General features: G+C 40.2%; 2 protein-coding genes across 3 annotated transcripts in view; one reads left to right on the forward strand and one right to left on the reverse strand.

Moving 5' to 3' along the window:
- Nucleotides 1-2,122, forward strand: part of IQCK (IQ motif containing K) — a 47,521-nt gene extending 45,399 nt beyond the window's left edge. Inside the window, exon 9 of the mRNA XM_067306136.1 lies at nt 735-2,122. Within this exon, the coding sequence (XP_067162237.1) occupies nt 735-835 (101 nt within the window). The 3' untranslated portion in view covers nt 836-2,122. The remainder of the gene's footprint in view (nt 1-734) is intronic.
- A 77-nt stretch (nt 2,123-2,199) lies between these two features.
- On the reverse strand, nt 2,200-19,108 carry GPRC5B (G protein-coupled receptor class C group 5 member B). Of its 2 annotated transcripts, none has more exons than XM_067306133.1 (4): nt 19,038-19,108; nt 11,942-12,955; nt 7,279-7,391; nt 2,200-5,862 (listed from the first exon to the last, which is right to left on the reverse strand). In XM_067306133.1, exons 2-4 carry the CDS (start codon nt 12,945-12,947, stop codon nt 5,818-5,820), a joined length of 1,164 nt encoding a protein of 387 aa, XP_067162234.1. In that variant the 5' UTR covers nt 12,948-12,955; nt 19,038-19,108; the 3' UTR covers nt 2,200-5,817. The 2 variants fall into 2 exon arrangements, with proteins under 2 accessions (XP_067162234.1, XP_067162235.1); XM_067306134.1 differs by lacking the exon at nt 2,200-5,862 and adding an exon at nt 6,628-6,712.
- Between the last annotated feature and the right edge of the window lie 1,628 nt (nt 19,109-20,736).

Consider the following 20,736-nt stretch of genomic DNA (forward strand, 5'->3'; position numbering starts at 1 on the left):
TATGACAGCTGAAATCGTACAAATGGACTGAGGAGCTGGACTATTGTATTAGCAGAAGAAAAACATTAGGCTAATCTGTATTAGAGCACTCTGAGAGAATATAGAGCTTTGAAAAACAGCTTTCCCTGGGGGGTGGGACATTTTACTTTTATGTGGAGCTTTTGTTCATTTAGGATTGTTTACTCCAGCAAGCAACCCTGTGCTCTTTGTTTGACTGATTTTCCCATTTGGCAGACCTTTTGCAATCACATGGATAACATTCTTCTTTCCACTGAGGCATAGAAAAACTATTCTTTATTGACCTTGCTTGTCCACAGTGACAAAAAATATATTTATATATTAGGTGAACTGTATGACTTCAATCATCACTAACTTTTAATTGAAAATCTTCAAAGCAAAAAAACTCAAAGAGCTGCTTTCATTTTCTTGAACATCAAGTGAACAGTCCAGTGACTTCTTACGAGCAAACAACCCTGCCCTCAGCTACACATGCACAACTCCCACAGATGGCACTGAGAATTGTGTACAAGCATGTGAGGGCTGAGGTTGTGTCAGAACAAAAAATGCCACACATTAGAAGTATGTCTTTTGGGTTGGGTGGGGTGATTTTTTTTTTCTTTTTGTATTGAACAACAGAGTGTTTACTGTGGAAGTATGGGTAGTTACCTTTTCATTTCTATGGATGTTTTGGAAAGTTAAGTAAGTATTTAATGTTTTGTTTTATATGGTTGCAGTGGGAAGCAAATTAGAAGATTCAGAAGAACCTACACCAAATCATTCAAGATCTCTTTTAGTTCTCTCAGCACCACCACAAAACACAGAGGTCATGGACTGAACTCTGTGTGGTACTAATTTAGAAACACTCTTAGCATTAGAGTTTTACTTTGACATGTGAGGTGTTGTAAATCAAAGTGAGATTACATAAGGACCTGGCCTGCCAAGACAAATTATGTCTTAATGTAAGCAAGAACAATTCTGTTAAAACAGACAGGATTGTCTGCACTTGGCCAAAAATTTCACGTCCATGTTCATCTGGTGTTCCTGAGTACTTAAATCTAAGTTTCTGATGGACACAAAACTCCAGATGAAATAAATGGGGTTACACCCGCATGCAGGCTAAGTGTTAAAACTGAGGCAAAAATCTTCAGTTGGTCTAAACTGGAGTAGCTTCACTCACTTTTGCAGAGCTGTGATAATTTACACCACTTCAAGCTGTGTTCATAATGGTGTAATTTTCAAAATAGCTGTGCCTTTGCAATTTCCACTGAAGGTAATGAAAGCTATGAGTGCTCTGCATTTCTGCAGGGGAAAAAAGTCAAAGGGCCTTTTGTTGTCACTTAATTCATATGCCAAGAAAGTGTAAAATTAAGATCCCAGGATAGCATTTTCCACAATCTTGCATAGGTGTGCTTACTTATGTAAGGTACAAGCAAAATAAAAAACAGATTTGGCCCTCTGATTAAGGACCCCTCATTATTCTCTAATTCAGTCCTGTGAAGAATAGCCCTATTTAGTTGTTTTGAATTTCCTAGTTAGAGATGTATAGAATTATTAGTAGAACTGCAAATAAGTCCAACAAAGGTCTAGTTGATTTGAATAAAGCATGGTAAAACATGGATCCCATCTAACTCTTGCTGTCGTTCAACATGCATTTCTTCCCTGACTTATAGAGACTTTGTCTTCACTGTTATACTGGTACCTCCCCCTTGGTTGTTCTGGTACAGCAGTTTGTGATGCTGGTTGTTGAACCAGATCAGGAAAACTAAACCGTATGAAAACAGTGTCTCAAAAAACATCAGGGTTGCCAAGGTCCTGCATTCTTCAGGCCCAGCTGCATGGTCCTGTCCCCTTCCTTTCGCCAGCACTAGCCATTGTCGGCCCAGATACTGAGTCAGTTCAGGAAACTGCTGAGACAACTGAAAAAAGAATCATTTACTTGTAGTGTTAAGAGTTTGGCTCCTCACCATGGGTCTGATAAGTGCCAGAGCTGGTAGCCAGAAGTGTGGGAATATGGCCAAAGGTGGAGAGATGCGGCCCTAGCCTATAGGAGGCAGTACCCTTTAGTTCAGCTTAGCTTAGCTGGCAGCATTGCACTCGCAGTGTCACCACGGGATAATGCTGTCTGTACCATCAATAGTTTGCTGGGAGTGGAAAAATTTTATGTCAATTTTAACACCAAGTTAACGCAAACATTGTAAGTAAATAGTAAAGCCTTTATTCTCATTAGGAACAGCATTTTGAAAATAAAACATTTGCCCATGCTTTACAACCTTTGTAGTTTTGTATACTTATGTACAGTCATCATGGTACACATCATTGATTGTCTTGAAAGTCCTTCAAAGATGTACTTAATAATATACCAGTATGCAACAATCAGCGGAAAAAAAGGGTACGTTATAAAACACACATTAATACATTTAATAAATATATATTATCTATCAAAAATGAGCTTTAGCTCTCATCAATTAATAAAAAGCACCTGCTTTGTAATCCTGTAAGCTGGTAATAGTCCAATTGTTTTATTATAAAAGCTACAATGCTCCCTTTTGCACAGCCTTTGGTTAGACCCAAGGCATCAAGCTTGAACAAAGCCAACCAAGATGCCTGTGTTTACACTAAAAACAGAAACAGCTAATTCTCTGATATTTCATGTACTTTGTTTATAGAAACAACTGTATGTATCGAGAGTGCCACTCTGCAAGATGCTACATGTTTTCTGGCATGTGCCAAAGACCCTGAACTCTCCTGAAAGCAGGACAGGGTCTGTAAAGTATGGCTCTGAACTCTTTTTCTAGCCATTGAGCAAAAGCCAGTTATTATAAAAATTTGTTTTGGTAATAACATTTTCAGAAGTTTTAGAATTTAATTTTTCCTGTATGGATACACCATGAGCAAATGACCATCAAGGGACAACATAGTAGCTTTTATAGTATAAAAGCTAATTATAATTAACTGAACTGTGAAAGGCTTGTGCTTACACTTACTTATGTTGTTCACAGATGCTCTACATTCTAGATAACTTTCATAAAAGGCAAAAGTAAACAATTTGTTTACTGTAACAAAAATATAAGTTAAAATAAAAGTGCCTTTCTTCAATTACATTTTTATTTGGGGCATTTTACATTGCAGACTAGTGACTGACAAAAAAGTTGCCTATTACTAATTGTATGAAGTTGTAAAATAAAGACCCTCCTAATCTATTGCCACACCTTCATCACCACAAATTAAGCCCAATCCTGCTAAGTTTTAATTTTGTGAACAGTCCACGTGACTACCCAATGAGACTAGTCATGTGAGTAAGAGTTTTTAGGATCTGGCCACGTCTTTGCATAAGGCCTCAAATTCCAATTAGCTTCATTAAGAGTAGGATTGGGAACTCTATTTATCAATTCAGTCACATCTAGAAAAAGAACAAACATTTCTTAAGGTAACTATATCTTGTACAGATTTTGTCTAAGGCCTGTAAAATGCGTATTATAATTCATAAATCTCAGCTGTAGTATGATAAATCATTTAAAAGAAAGCTGTCCTACCATTTATGCCATGGTCATCTTATATGTTTTTACAATAGTTTTCTGAGACTTTATTCATTTATTTTAAAAACAAACTTCTGCAGGCAAGTGATGATCAATAGGTTTTATATTGTTCCAAATGATGCAACTTCTGGGTAACTATCATTATCATAAATACTACCTTATTTGATCAAAACTTTGTTTTTAACAAGCAAAATGTATTTCTAAGTCACTGGATAGCATGCAAGATCCACCCCTACCCTACTTGGTTACTTAGACCATCTACTTACTTACAAAAAAAAAAAAGAAAAAGAAAAAGAAAAAAAAGCAATCCATAAAACAAGCACGTGCTTCCTTTGCCTTGAGGAGGGAAGGGTAGGGGGAACAACTGACAGGGAGCTAACATGCTCCTTTAGTCATGCATGGCAGAAAAATATTGCTTCTGGAAGAGAAGGGCTTTGAAATAAAACCCTATAAGATGATCATGGCAAGAATGGCAATATATATTTTTTCATATATATATACACATATATATCTGTGTGCAACACTTAGGGACTGGTCTTGCAGCTTTTGTACTGCCTGTGTAGACCTGCTAATGTTCATGGGACTACTCATGGGAGTACAAGTCTGCAGGACTCGGTTCCTAATTCAGTAGAAATGGAGGTACGTGAAGAATCAGGAAGACTCTTTAAAAATAAAAAGCTTGTCTTTCTTTTGCAGAATACAGAAAGTAACTTCTTTCTGTGAAGCTACTAAGCTATTCAGTTATTTGTACATTATATTTTTTTAGTTTGAAAATATATATTTTTATTACAGCATATGCAAAGTTTAATCCTTATATGTTTCCTATGCCCTCAAGTAAAAACAATTTGCTTTTAGTACTGAGGAAAGCTAAGATTAACATTGGCAAAACAGTGAAGATAGATAGATACCATGATGTTTTCAGTGCCTGATATGTATTAAATGTTAAATAAAGGAATGATTTGCTTAAACATAATGAAAATCATGGCACAAATAATGGGCAATGGGAACCTTTTAAATAACCTGGAGAAAGCAAAGATAAAAAGCCTTGAGAAAGTCTGCCTTCTGTCAACTCAGAGGAGCGGAGGGAAGGGGAGGAGTAGGGAAGAAACCACCTTAAAAACATAAAATAACAACAAACCACCTCCAGAACAGAGATTCTACTAGCTAGGCACTAAAATGCACAACCACATTTAAATGCACAAACAACTGCAGTCAATGGGACTACTCATGTGAACAGGGATGAGAAACAGAGGGCTTGATCCTATATGCTGCCGAGTCCCTCCTGAAAGGCGATCAGTACTGCTCAGCTGCCACCGATCTCCTCCGCGGCCAGACCGGCCTAACAGACCAACCTGTCCCGTGCAGCACAGCCGGGTGCCTGCAATCCACCGTCACAGAGACCTTCTGGCAAACTCGAGTCACATCCTCTCCCCAGCTAAGTCTTTGCGAAAGTATATCCCTCCAAAGTTTCATTTAACAGCTTCGTCTGCAGGAGCACTGAGAACGCCCAGCTCTGCTCGCGCCCGGGGCTGCGGCTGGCTAACGGGGAAACTGATTCCACGCTGCTGAGGAGCTCCGACTCTGCTGCACCTACACTTTTTCTCTCTGCCTCAAGAAGCTCCATAACTCGCATGAAACATGCATAGATATTTCATTTCTCCAGAACTGCGTTTCATATGCGGTCTTTTCAAAGAGAGAAGAGTACCAATGTACAGTGTAATGGTAATTTAGTTGCCACAGAGTGACAATGACACACTACATGTGATGCTAAATGATATTACAGTACAAATAGATAATGAAGCAAACAAGGTACTTTTCATGACATTTGAAATGAAGGGAAAAAGAGCAAAGGGAAATAAATCCTGCATGTTTTCACATTGTAGTGGCAATCTCTTGTGACAACATGAATTAAATTAAGGTGAGAGGAGGGTATTTTGCAAGCAACGGGCAACCAACAACAAAAAAAAAAGGCTTGCCTCGCACACTAGTTACAGACAGAGTATATCTTACATTTCAGAATACAAGATCCCCTCTTCCATTTTAAAGTGTGCCTACCTCTAGTTTAAATTAGATTCAGCTTCAGTTTTACAATTTTGTTTTTGCATTTAGCTTATCAGTAAAGTGATGTTCACATTTACATAAAATCCTCTGTAGGATTTTGAAAGCTCCTGGATGTTTTGTTGCTCTGTTCTGGTATTGTTATGGATTCCTCCCTCAAAGACACACTGCCAGGAAACAAAATCTGTAACAAAGATTCTTGTTTTCTAGAGCCTACAGCCTTTCACCAGAGGTGTCGTCCAGTGTAACTTGGCGGAGCAGTTGGTATCTGGAAATAAGGATAATAAGCCCATAACTAAGAGATCTAGTCTGTTCAGAAATCAGTGTTACCATGCTACATGTACATGACAGCTTTAGAGCCAGTTTTTCTAGAGCAAAATGATACAGTGTAACTCATCTTCAAAGCATACCATACATTCACCTGAACACATGTAAAAAGCATGAGCACATATACACATTAATCTCTCATTTGCTCTCCAGTGTGCTCCAATAAGCTTTGCGTCCACCTCAAAACAAAACACTGCTCCCTTCCCCCCCTTCCGCCCCCCCCAAATTCTCTAGCTTCTCCTTAAACTGCCTTTTCTGTGAGCTGCTTATTCTGGTATCAGAAAACAAGCATAGATTAATCCAAGCATCAGAAGGATGCTATTCATTACTGAAAGCGAAGCACAAGCTTTTTTATATTATTCCAGTTGATGCCACCCACTGTATTACCCACAGAAGGAGAATCCTTATGTCTAGTCCCTCTTGTTCACTGAAACAAATCAAAACTTTACTTACAAACAAACAGAGACCTGCAATCAGAATACATTATTTGGTTTTGAATGTTGAGATTGAGTTATGGAATTGGCTCATGATTTAAAATAAAGAAAAGCTAACTTACATGAGTATAAACTTGCTCATGGATAGATTTTTAAGAAGCATGTAGGTAAGCATGAAGATTATGGGGATGAAAAATTCTTTTTTAACAGTGTAAGTGCTATATGCAATTTCTTCAAGTGCAAGTTATACATATGCAAAAAAGGGAGGCTGTTTGGCATCAGATCTCTAAGCCATTCTTGCAATGACCAGGCTGCAGAAAAAGAGGTCTATCAAATAATGGCATGCCAAACTATTGTCTGAGAAAGAAAAAAATTAATTGTGTTAACATTAAAATATTCTGTATTCTCCTTTCATGAATCTCTTTCCCAGAGAAATATACATCTGTAACTTACTTATAATGAATTACATACATTTGACAAGAAAATTGAAGACATGTGAAAGACCACCACAATCTGCAACAATGATTCTTATTCAAAGTAATGTACTGGCCTGTATACATTTGTGTCACTCACAGAATCTTGAAAAAAGATGGTTAGAAATTGTGTCACTTAATAGTTTTATTAACAACCTTAAATTTATTTCAAAAGGGGCTCTCAATATGTAGAGTCACCAAAGAACTTGGTTCACTGAAGTTACACTGCAAAATCTGAATAGCCAAGTAAGGAAATGCAAAATATTTTATAATTGCATCTTTTCTAGAGAGGAAGGGAAGCATTACATGCATACTTACTGCCAGAGTTTTCATTTATAGCTTTCCCTCCTGCTATGAATAAGCTAAATGCAGAAGGTTTTTCAATTAGTAGTGGTTGTATAGATCAGTACATGTCAGAGATTTCTTAAATCATCACATTTTGATACTTACAGTCCCACCATTTAGCACAACTGCCATCTCAGTTGGCTGATAAACATTGCTTCTAAAAGGAGCACTAGGTCGACTTCCCAAACTGCCGTTTCGAAATCCTGCCGTTCTTAGTGCTGCGTTTAAAAGAGAGAGATTGTTCTTATGAACACAATTTATATTCTGTATCTCCTTTAAAATCACAAAAAATATCTTGCTTCCAGTTTAGTCAGTGGGAACTTCACCATTGGTTTTAGCTTTTATGCTGCCGTACCAGTTTTCAAATTGCCTTTGAACAGCAACTTTTCTTACGTAATTGGGGATAGATCTTAAAGGAATGAGTTCTACATAAAATTAACTGTATATTATAGAAAGGGGAAAAATGTCTTGGAGCCAAATTTTTAAAAATTTTCTTATTCTCATTTCAACAGGAGTTAAATGTCTTCAGTCACTGAGCCTTTGATGCATCTTGCCCAATACATTGTGTGTAATGCCTACTGTATAAGTCAGGATATTGTGGGGTTAAGTAAAATGATACTGCATTTTGCTTTCTATCAAATTCAGAGGACTGGGATCCAAAATATTGCTGGAGCCAGTAAGCATACTCACAACCCCCCTGAGCATTACTTCAGCATGACTAGTGTATGAGGATTTTCCAGATGTTTCAGATTATATTTACTCTGAGAAACTGGAAATATGAAGTAAACATTGCTTTTGAATGACTTAAAGATGGCAATAGATTGAAGCAAAAGAGCAGATACTGTCCTTCTGAATGTTTGTACCAGAAATACGTCAGCCTTCATTAACTTCAGAGCAAGTTTGAATTCAAAGTGTATATTCTGAATGAGAGATATGCATAGTTAAGGATTTGCTTCTTTCTTTCTAAACCAGTCAGGGAACTGGCGCATACTTTGTTTTTAGTTTGAGGGTAAATAATGGCTTCACTGAATTCATATCTTGCCAGCTAAGAAATCTCATTTATACATGCAACTTGAGTGCTTACAATTCCATACCAGGGAAATACGGATCTATGAACTGGTAAATAGAAACATGCCTACTTCAGGCACCTGGGGCAAGAATTTCTCTTAGGTTTAATTCGAATTACAGTTCTGCACTCTCTGGCTGAAATTCTAGACCAACTGAGGTTTACAAGAATTTCATCATAGACTTTAACGAAGCCAGGAGTTTATATTGTTGCACTGTGTACAAGATATAAATGGATCCTACTGCCATATGCTGTCCTCTGTCCACTGTTACGCCTCTCACTGGGGGTTATGCACAGAGACAGAACAGTACTGATTTAGCATAGATATTTAGAAATCCAGCCCAGCACATGTTCCATTGTACATATGTAACCTTATTTTCTCTGTGTTTTTAAATCTTTTTTTTTTTTTTTTGCAGAACACTTGGAGAACAAAAAGATGAAAACCTCTTATGCTAGAAATAGCTTTTTTTATTGTTATTTTTAACCATCTCAGGGTCAAAAGTATTCGTTCTTTACAGTTTGCATTCTTACTGTATGTTGAACAAGTAATTACACTGGTATTTGATAACACACAAATAAAAAAACCTTCATTATATATATAGAAGTAAAATATTTATACATGCATTTTACTATATAATTTACATGGTCATTTTTAAATTATGTTAAAGGGACAGTAAATTCAATTTCATATTGCTGAGCTTTTCTTCCCTATTATTGCAAGTAGGTTCTAAAATTGTTTCAACATGAGAATCGGAGACAAAGTTTCTAGGCAAAATCTTAATTTCATAATTCTTTCCTCATACCAGTTTTACTATTTTTGCTTTGTATTTTTCCTATTACTGATAGATACATCTAATAGAGTAGAGGATGTATAGGTAAAACAAGAAATTAACATAACCTGGTAGAGTTGAGCAAATGTCTTGTCAAAGTCTCCTTTTAACACATATTTTAAATTTTATTAGCTCTGTTCTAGGCATTTGCTCAGAGGATGACTTGTACTAAAATTTATTAAATGATATTCAGTGAGTATCAGAGCTTCTTAGGCTTGGATTTCTTGACAGCTGTAGTACTCTACCTTTCATACCCATATTTTCTATGTATAAGCAAATTCTATTTGCCTTGGAGAATTTGCCCTATTACTGTTCTTTGCACTTACAGAGAATATGGAGAAATCATTTAAGTTAGCCTTTCCACGGTATTTTAAATACTTTACTAAAATTTTGTACAATGCACAGGTATGAAAATAACTCTTCTAAGTAGATACTTTAACATATCTATCATCAGATTATTAAAAATCCAGATTTTAATAATGATGCTTAAATAACTGACTTTAAATTGTTTTAATTTATGATATTCCTGGAGTAAGACAGCTCTTGTTGTTATATATAACTTGGAGCTACATTTTGCTAAGACACAAATACTAGGAGAACACATGCTTATTTGAAACTGTATTTTATAGTCTTAAAATGCTGCCTCAAACTTAAACCAAAAAAAAGGTAAGCAAAACTACTTAATACATAGTGAATAAATGGAAAATATATTTATCCAAACATGTTTTCAATTTAAAGCTATTTACTAAAACAAGTATTACAATCAGGGAACCAAAAGGTGATTTCTGGTTATCATGTCATCCAAGATTTGAATGAATCTCATATTAAACATAATTCTTACGCATAATTGAAAGAAAAGTACCATTCTTTTAATTTCTGGAGTCTGAACAATGAAATTTTGGACCGAATTAAAAAAAGAAGAGAATATTCTCTATATACCTGCAGAGAGCCAATTACTAAAAGATTCCAGGTGCTTAGCCACTGACAACCATCAATGCAGTGATTTGACTTCAATTAATGCTTCAGCAGCTATAGTATGTGACTTGAATATTATTACCTGTATTTATTTAAAGTCTCTACCTACTAGTAAGTGTTGCCTCCAAACTCTGTTGTCATAAGTCTGTATTTAACTTAAAAAACAACTGCAAAGGAATAATGAATTGAAAGTGTAAAGCATCTGTTTTGATTTATTAAAAATGTATTTATTCTTCTTCCACATGCCATAGGAATAGAAGTGACATGCATTCGTTATGATAAATATTAATAAGGATACCAGATAAGGAAATCTGTTTTATATTGTATTGCAAATACAATATCAGATTAAAACAGAACATCATAAATTACACTATAGTAAATACTGTAATGGGATATAGGGATCATACCTCTATCCATTTCACTAAAAAATCACTGAAGTGATTAGATCAAAAAGAGACCTCCAGTCCTTCTTTTAAAACGTATACATGAATGAAAATAATAGAGTGAATGATACAGTTTTGTTCTTAGATCTGCCTTAGAAATAACTCCACTGAATTGTGGTTATGTTAGTATGAAATTAATTTAATAGAGATAAAGGAGAGAAAAAGAAATAAGAGTGCTTTTACAGTCAATGGTGAAGCTGCCTCTGCTCCTCTGGAACATCAGTAATAAAGAGCCATTTTTTATCCACGAGATTTTTGTTTCTGTTACCACTGCCCTTGGTAGGTACCCACATGATCCTAACTTATTTCTGTTCAAAACTTCCATACAAGGAGGAGACCTTTAAAGTTCCCACTAAAACACTTAGCAGGAAAAGGTCTTCCTGACCCCACATGGTCACAAAAGAGAGTTACTTTCCTCCACGTCTGGTCTACATCCATTCAGCTGCAACAGCCTTCTTTGGGGGCTGCCAAAGCAATGAGGCAGCTATTGGCTGCGAAACCCAAGTTCTTTTTTCAATTACAGTGAATAAGAAGCAGTCAACCACTTAAAAAATCGTTTATCCAGTCATGGGACATACCACCAAAATGCAGCCTATGCTACAGAACAACATCAGGCAAGTCCTTCCTGCAGCCACATAAGCATCCCTGTCTATTTTCTGGTATGTGTTCAACTTTCAGCTATGGTTTAGATCTCTGAGTAACCAGTTCTTGGTGGCCCTTTCAATAATTGCTCAAAAACGTTTTCATTGCAATTTCAACTGAGTATGTGTCATCCCACAGTTGTTCTATTTCACCGATCTAACAGCTATGAAGAGTAAAGCAACTCATAGCATGACCATTACCTTGAATCCTCTGTCTGTGGATTTTCTATTGAGAAGATAAAGCCTTCAGAACAAAGACTGTTCTTTAACTTGTCTGTATACCACCTTGCATATTTTTCCCCCGCAGTGTCACAAAATGGCACTGGGTCCCATTTCCATGGAAGTATAATTAATAATTATTATTATTTTGTTGCTCAAGAGGCTGAGCTCTTTATAACGTAGAGTATGTTTTTTTTCTGTTTTTAGGAAAATATTTCATCTAAAATATAAGGGTAACTGATAATGACAAAGAATGTTAAACTATTTTAAACTGGAAGTTATTTTTTCACAGTGAAATTTTTCTGCTTGTGTGGTCTTTGTATTTGAAATTGCTCAGTTTTTCAATGAAAAAGACCAAAACCCAAAGAATCACTTTAACAAAACACATGTATTTTCTGTATTACATTTTCCCATGGTTTTTTTTTTTTGCCACTAAGATGTTTTCTTAATGAACAATATAAAAAGGGAATGTGTAGTGTGCAAAATACGGCATTTGTAAGGAACCTTGTTTTGAACACCTGAAAAACATCTTGTACAGACGTTTTTCTTTGTTACTACAAAAAATATATAGTCCTCTACAGAGTAAATTCTTACCTGCATTATGTTCATCCATTGAAAAGGCTTTATTTTCCATGTAGCTCCGAGGAAGTTGTATATCTTCCTCAAAAGCAGTTTCACGCATCCTTGGCTGTGAAGTATCAAAATAATTGGGTGTGTTTTCCTGTTGTGATGGAAGGATGGTACAGTGGACCTCTGGTATAGCATGAAAAATAACGAACACCCAACCACTGGACACCAGTGCGATAGCAAGAGTGGGATCACTCCATTTGTCTTTTCTCTTTAGTTCAGTGTTACCAAAGAGGTACATAGTCATCCAGGCTACCCAAATCAGAATGGAAAAAAAGAGTGTTATAATGAGGCATACTCCATTTTTCTTCCATTTCTTAAACTTTCCACAAAGAGTGAAAAGAGAAAATCCCATGGTGAATACCATCAGGAACATAACGTAAATCAAAGCCATAGCAAAATCCATTGGTTCATAATTGCAGGCCAGCTTGTTATCTCTCACAACTGTCAGTATTAACCACTCAGTTGCAATAATGACTTGAACGAGCATCAGGCAGATTGCCACACCAGCTAGATGCCAGCCAGATGGACTTTTCCCATGTCGAACTAGTCTACGAAGTCTCCAAGCTTGAGCTAGCAAGCATGAGAAGCACAAAGCAAAGATAACTCCCCACAGAAACCTTCGGGTGGAACACACCGTTTCATCTTCTTGTATGATGAAAGCAAACGTCAGCCCAAACAGTCCTAGAGTCCCCAAAAGAAAGAGGAAATGCATTCCCAGCGGGCTCTTCTTTTCTTTGTCCTTTATGAAGGGCAACCTCACTAGCAAAATCAGCATCAGCAGCAGTGTTGTCAGCACACCTGCTCCCGCAACTGCTTCCAGTACTATTCCCCAGATGGCATCCAGGTCACACAGGTAAACATACTGAGGGAAGAGATCCAGTCCGCACCCTCTGGACGTGCTCGAGTTTTCGGAAGAGCCATAGCTGATCACGAAGAGGAGGAAGAAACCAATGGCTGGGTAGGTTTTCATTTTTCTGTCTGAGACAATAAAATATTTGTTGGTTTAGCTACACTTCATTCTGGAAGATTTCATATCAGTTGGAAGTACAGCTTGAACAAATGGTTTGTTTCAATAGCTCATGTTTACTCTTTTTTTGCACTGGATTTTCTACCCCTATTCCCCTTTGCTGCCCTCTAGGAAAGCTACTTTTGCCTCTTGTACTTGCAATGCAAACTGATTAATTTTTATGTTCGCACAGATTGAAAAGAACATTTCCAAACACTGCCCCTGCAAATATCCTAAAACACATTATTTAATCCAACCAGAAGAAATGAATAATCATCTTGTAAAATAATACATTATCTACAATATTTTATTGCTCAAATTAAGGTGATTAAAATATATGCAACTTATACGGACAGTTGGACACAGGGCCTGGTACAAGTGTAAGTGGTATCAGAATTAGATTCTGTTTCATAGGTTTGCTCCTTTTACTGGAATAAGGGCAATCAGTCAAATCCACTTTTTTAACAGGTATTGCTTAAAGATAAAACTGTCTCAGGAGAATAAGGACTGTGTTTTTCTTTAAATTACTAGTTAAGAAAAATCTTGGTTTCATGCAAGCTATAATATTCACTCCTTTTGTCCCCTCCCAAAGCCCAGGTATTAGATTGCATTTGCAAACAGAAATGGCTGGCTAGAGAAATCTCATATCTGCAACAACAGTGCACACATGCAATGTCATTAATCAACTAATCAAAAATGAATGACTCATTGTGCTTCTTAACAACTATAAAGGCATTCGAATGAAACAAACAACCAAAAACAGAACACCATTTTCCCTGATCCACAGAGCGAACGATTGTAAACTCTCTAGGAACACAACACATCACACAACCATCAGGACCAAAAGTCTGGACAAATTCCAACTTGGTTTTAGGAGGAACGCAGGTTAAATGGTTTAAAAAGGTATGCATTACAACATTTACATTTATTAAGCAAAACAGCGCAAAGAATGGATCATTAAAAATGTAGTCTTTAAATGAACAGTCCACCCCAGAGATAGCTACATTGTAAGAGCAGTCTGAAGTAAACACAGCATGTACCAGATATGAAACCTGATTCTGTTAACCTTCACTTGCATAATTAGTGCTGCTGATTTCAGTAGGACTGTGTGCATTGATGTGAACTCCATGCCTGGATGAAAATTTTGAGAATTAAGACTTCTGTTTTGCTTGGTATTTTCAGACTGCATAGGAGAAAAGCACCATATAAACAGGCAATAATGTTACTCATATAGCTCATGTGATGTATTTAAGGCATAAAGCAAGAAAAAGAGCTCTTTTATAAGTTACACAAACAACCCTGAATAAGTATCTTTAAAAGATATTTTATAAATCAGAAATGCATTTAATGAAAACATCAAAAAAGTTTCACGAGAGTTGAAAATGGTTTAAAGTAACTGTGCAATGTTATTTGAACATGATCAGATATCACCAACATAAAAAACTATTTACATATACTGTACCAAACGATACATAATCTGCAGATAAGAGCTATGATTTTTCTTCCTTTGTATTATAGTCCTGTAATGATCAAAGCTAAATCCTGAGGATGTCAATCTTCCAAACTAATGTTCATCCCCTTTCACTGAGTAATGAAGAATGTCCATTTATAGGCCTCTGTGAAGAGACAGATGATGGAAATTATACTGTTTCCTATCTGAGGCACCAAGACAGCAAATGTGCTAATATAACTGCATCATAGTTTTGTGGTCTTTATGGTCATACAACAGACAAAAAAGCGTATTACAAAACTGGATCTCAGAAGTGGAAGCTGTGACAAATAATGCGATCTGGGATTGCACAAACAGGAAAAAGTAATCAATAATCTTTGCCCACCCATTGAAATTATGGTATACTGCCATTGTTCTAGGGGCTACAGGGTTCTAACAATGCAGTCGCATACAGCTCTGATTAATAGTTCTCTTTCTACCTAACTGTAATTTACTTTATGCTGAATTGGTAGCATATTTACTTGTTTATATCTGACTTGTATGACAGGTTTCTCAATGACTCTGTCACAACATTCACTTTAAAAACACAGAGAAACAGAGAAAAAAAATAATTGGCAATAGAAGATATTCATTTTTTATTGAAAATGATTACACTAAATAAATCTAGCTGCTCTATGAGTACATAATTGACTAGAAGGAAACATGCTGAAGGTAATTTTGCAATCCCTTAGATGCACGGGCTGCTCTTACTTCAGCTACTGCACCTAGTTTTTAGAATATCCAAAATGTCCTAAAAAGTGCCGAGTGGTCAGTGCCTATTGATAATAAAAGGAGGAAATCCACTTGGATCTACTCAGGCAATACTGCAAACTGCAGGTAACAACTTCCAGAAGCAGGAGGTCAGGTGGAAAATTATTCAAAATTCATCTAACGCAACGTCTCCCAAGTTCGAAACAATCACCAGCCCTTCAGAGGAGGGTCATAAATTTTGCACTAACGAATTATGATACAAATTATGACCTGGGGGCAATGAATTAAGTGCCAGTATGTCCAGTTGTGAGATATTTTCCAGTTTTCTGGTTACTTTATTCATGTCATGTAACCCTCATGTGATTGAGCTATTCTAGGACAGTCTGTTTCCATGGCGATGGTGCTGCATGGGTAAGCAGTCAGACTGTCAGCCCATCATTTGTTTCCTCTTCCTATCTGGAAGTGTTTGGGAGGGGGGAAGGGAGGGTTAATGATTTTGGAGTATTTCCCCCTCCAGGAAAGGGAGTAGGTTCTTTTGGAAAAGGGGAATTAATCTGTGACAAAATATAAGTTCAGAAATGCAGAGATGTTCAACTCAAGAGGAGTTTTTTCCAAGTTACTTCCATTTGTGAAATTACTTTTGGGAGAACTAATGGAAGTAAAAAGTGGTTCTCTTAGAAAGCTCCCAAATAGCTACAGTATTAACCAAGAAATCTCTGGGAACACTGACAGGATTTCTTGGGGTGAAATCATACCGCTATCAAATGTCAGTAAGCCTTGCTGAACAGTAAGGTAAATCATTCTAAAGATCCTGTCCACACCAAAGCTTGCAAGCAGGGTTTGAAATCTTTTCCAAACTGGACTTGCAGCCTTGTCAGTACTATCAATAGAGCCATGTCTGGGAACTTGTTTACTGTGTACTTCTGCCTGATGAGGTAAAAAATGGCAACATTAATAGTCAACCCCCATGATGATGCCAGCCAAAATCCTCTTTCTAGCACTGTTACTCAGCACTGCGCATGGACTGTTATACAGACAAGGGAGAACATTGCATTACAACTTAGAAGTTTGGCAAGGTTGAAACCACAGATTCAGCTAAATTTAAGGGAAATCTATCAAGTGTTTCTGGCCAGAAAAGTTGTTGTGGGAAAAAAAGAGTATCAATATGGGGTTTTTGTTAAAATAGTGGCTTCCTCAAGGCTTTTTTGTTGGTAGGAACCTGTGTGTTGCTAGCTTTTTGTAGTAAAATCTTCTGTCTGCACATAATCACTAGCTGTCACCTAAATCAGTAACTGTAGGAGAATAGTACTTTTACCTCCTTCTGCCTAGACTGGCTCTTAGCAAAGTTACGTAACCTAATGGTAGAAACAATAGCACTCTATTTGACTAGCACTCTCACTCCTACTATTACCAAGAGAAGTACAGCAATAGTAACACAGGAACGTCACAGAAACGTTCCAGTTTGGATATAGTAAGTGGCACTGATACATCCCCAGCATAGCTGAATGGAACAGTTAATGCAGAAGGGAAATCAACTGGAGATTTTTTCTGTCCACAAATCCCCCTCCAAAATTATATTTCATAACAACAGGTTAAACCAACATACCTGTAACCCAAGTGCAATTATAGGCTCATAAAAGGAACCAATATGCTTTAGATATTGCAGGAATATGCAGCAAACAAATAGCAGAGCAGCTTGCAAATTCAGACATACAGGCCCAAAATCTGCTCTCAATTACAACAGTAATAACTTCACTGTTTTCAATAGAGTGAAGTCCCCTATATTATCTGATTTAAGGGACAATGCAAAAATCATTACAGAAATGGCAGACACAAAGCTTCCCCAGTGGGTACAAAGCACAATTGCAAGCAACTAAGCAGAAACTGAAGGTTTCATAGTTGTCATCAAAAAGTTGTTATGGTTAAAAATCAGTGAGGCTTTCAAAAGCTAAAGCCTTCTGACCAGTGATTGTAAATACCTCTTATCTAGTCAAAAACACTCATGTAAAAAGATACTGCTGTATGCTGTTGGAGAATATGAAAAAAATGCATATAAATGTGTAACCATGCAAATATTTAAGGTAATGTTATTCATGGTTAGATGTTATCGGTTCCTCCTTTTAGAGTCCTAATGCTAATCAACTGATATAGGAAGATAAATCCAATTGCAGAGAAGAAAAACAATCTAGTAAATAAAAGCAATAGTAGCACAAATAGCAACCTGTTCTGCCACGCATAGGCAGAAGACTGGTTCACTGTACAATTTCCAAAAAAACGCCCCCACCACAAAGTGTTGTGGAGAGATGCTAGTGAGTGAGAAATTAATCACAACACAGGAGCTCTGCCAGCTCCTTTTGATCAGATCTGAAGAATGAGCTTCAGGACTGATAACGGAGCAGCACCAGCCAAGCCAAGATCAGGCTGCTGAAGAGATGTCTTTCCAGAATAATAATTAATAGTGGGATTGTGCTTTGTATGCAAAAATACAGCAGTGATTTAGACTTACTCTACATTATAAAACATAACGCTGTTTACAGCCTCCCTGTTAACAGAAAGCATGACCGCACTCCAAAAAGGACATGTAGAAAAAGTACTGCTTTCTTTAGAAATACTTTGCAATGCTGAATATAATATGAAATTATCTTTCTAATGCTGTAGGAGTTCTGAATTCTTTTCAGTCAGATTCTGTATATATCATCTGTGTCTAATACTTCTGACTACAAAACCTGATACTCATTATACTATTGATAACAGATTTTTTTCTTTTCTTTGTTAATTCTCAGACTGTCTCTATTCATGTCACGGCCTTGTGACAGATGGGTTTCCTTCACCTGATTTCTTCTGATGCAGTGAGAAAACACCTCAACACAGATACTCACTGTTGGTAAGTAACATATAAAGCATCACAGAGAAATAGAGGTTCAGTACTACAGCAATGATAACCAGCCCAGGTGCTTAGCCTCAGCACGCAGGAAATCCTGTTAGCCTTGGGATAAACATTAGATCAGGTGTAAACAAAGGGTTCACATAAGTGCTAAATCCGACCACTATTTGTCTTTTGGAAGACATAATATAGGTATAGGGCTTCTTTTTATTAAGTAGAGAGAAAACTGCTAAGGCTGCGCAGCCCTTCTGGGCTGTGCTGAGCGCAGCGCGCCGACCCTCGCGCGCAGCAGCGGGCGGGCTGGGGGCTCCCACCTTCCAGCCCACCCGGGCACCGCACAAAGGCAGCCACGGGCCGACAAAAGCCTTTCCTGCCTTCAGCCCAGGCCCGTCACGGCTGCCCTTGAGCTGCCGTAGCGGAGCGAGCCGGAGAACAGCGCAAAGATTTCTGGCTTTGGTGCAACAACCCCGTGCCCACAGCGGAGCCGAGCAGCAGCCCCCTCCCTGCGGGCCGATACGCAGCTGCCTCCTCTCCAGGCTCCCCTTAATCCGTCTGCAACCTCCTCCTCCTCCTCCTCCTCCTCCTTCCGTCCTGTATCTGTCCCGCTCCAGCCGCCTCTCTCTTTTGTCCCTTTGCTCAGGTCTCTCTTCGCTTTCTTTTTCCAGTGCTTTTCCTCCCTCCCCGCCTGCCCCCAGCCTCCTTCCCCATCCTGTGTCTCAGCTCCTCTCCTCCCCTGCTCAGCCTTCCTCCGCCGCTGCCCCAGCCCCCGTGCAGCCCCCTCCTTGCTCCCTCCCCCCGCCCTAGATCCAGCCTAATCCCCCTCGCGGAGCCTTACACCCAGCCTGCTGTCTGGCCGCGGCCACCGGCTAATTCTGCGGGCAGAGGCGCGGAGGAAACCCCGCTCCGCGGCGCCTTCGCGCTCTCCCGCCCGCCGCGGGGTCCCGGGGGCGCCGGGCGGGGCACCGCTCACCTGGGGCGGCTTCGCGGGCGGCGCCGGGGCCGCCCCGCCGGGGAGCCCGGCCCGGGGACGGCGACGGCGACGGGCAGCCGCGTCCGGGGACGGGGAGCCCGGCCCGGGGACGGCGACGGGGCCCCGCGGCTCCCGGGCGGGCGGGCGGGCAGGGGGAGGCCCGGGGGCGCCCGCCCGGGGGCAGCGGGGCGGTTCGTGCCCGGAGCGGGGCGCCCCCCGCCGCGCCGCACTCACCCGCGGTCCTGCGGCCGCCGGCAGCGGGGCAGCTCTGTCCGCTCCGGCCCGCGGCAAGTCACATCCCGGCGCCGGCTGCGCGGCGGCTCCGCGGCGGGGAGCGAGCGCAGCGCCGAGCCCCCCCGCGGCGGCGGCTCATGGAGCGCGCGGCGCGGCGCGGTGCGGTGCGGTGCGGAGCGGCGCGGTGCAGAGCGGAGCGGTGCGGTGCGAGCCGCAGCCTGCCCGCCGCGCTCTGCGCCCGCCGCCAGCTGCGCGACGGCCCGGCGGCCAGCCCCCTCCCTGCCTCCCTCCCTCCCTCCCCCCCTGCCGCCGCCCCGCCCCGGCCCCGCTCCGCTCGGCGCGGCGCGGCGCGGCGCTCCCGGTGCAGCGGGACGTGCCCGGCACAGCCGGCCCCGGGCGCACGGGCGGCCCGCAGCGCCCACGGCCCTCGGGCGCCGGCAGGGCCGAGGGTGCCCCGAGGGCAGGGCAGCGTGTGCGCACGGCAGGTGCACGCACACACATGCACACACGCACAAACGCGCGGGGAACTGGGTGGGCAGCGTGGCACGTATACACCTGTGCAAGCACAGGCTTGCACAGCGGGACACATGCAGAGCCGGTCACGGATATACGTGCTGCTACAAGGTGACGTGAATGCACAAGGCAGGCGAGCACAGAAAGGCTCACACGCGCGCAGGCACTCCGATGTGCTCCTGTGCCTACGCTACACAAACGAGTGTGAGAAAAACACAGGTAGCTGGAATAGAAGAACACATTCCAAGTACATTAGTTACACGCGCACACCTATGACTAATTGTTGGATTTCAGAGGAGGGAGTTTTTGCAGCCCTGTGATAGCTGCGAATTTTGCCATGGGCTGGATACGTCCACCAAAGCTACCTCCAATGTACGTGTCCAACTTGCTGCTACTGTAGATAGCAGCTAAACATTTGGAAGAGAAAATGTTAAGTGCTTCTTTATTGTGCAAGTGATGTTTTCCAATTTGCTTACACAGCAACATTCAGGAACAGGCCCTGTGGGTGCATGAGGCCCTGCAAAGGTGATGCTGGGAACCTTTCAGTATCTGCCTCCCACCTCAAATGTGCAGCTACTCCCTTCTGCTTTCCAGCTTCTCCACAGCTCAGCTCTGAGAGAGTTGTAACCCTTCTGAAGGCAGATGCTGGTATGCACAGGATAGACTAGGACTTCCTACGAACTTCAGAAGTTGTTTGTAGCAGGGAAACACAACTTCAGTTTATGATGTTTGAGAATAGCAGAAACTTGTTGCCTTTTAAACTAGTTTGAGTATATTTGTGTGACACCTCTGTGAATGGCAGCCACGCTATATTGTGCTTCAGTGTTTTTATGCTTTCACTCAAATTGCTAACAAGAAATTGGGCAGCTACAGGTGAAATCGGTGCATCGGTGGGGACTGATTTAAGCCTGGCCTTCCTCAATGCGGGCAGCCTGCCGCCCCTCTTGCCAGT

Source organism: Apteryx mantelli, chromosome 16 (assembly GCF_036417845.1).
Source record: "Apteryx mantelli isolate bAptMan1 chromosome 16, bAptMan1.hap1, whole genome shotgun sequence".
NCBI classification, from domain to species: domain Eukaryota; kingdom Metazoa; phylum Chordata; class Aves; order Apterygiformes; family Apterygidae; genus Apteryx; species Apteryx mantelli.

Bases quoted from the DNA above. Each gene is read 5' to 3' on its own strand.
- GPRC5B (XM_067306133.1), bottom strand. From the start codon at position 12,947: ATGAAAACCTACCCAGCCATTGGTTTCTTCCTCCTCTTCGTGATCAGC. The intron at 7,392-11,941 runs GTAAGAATTTAC...TTTTAAACGCAG, and splicing joins AATGGATGAACATAATGCAG to CACTAAGAACGGCAGGATTT. The intron at 5,863-7,278 runs GTAAGTATCAAA...CCTTATTTCCAG, and splicing joins TTGTGCTAAATGGTGGGACT to ATACCAACTGCTCCGCCAAG.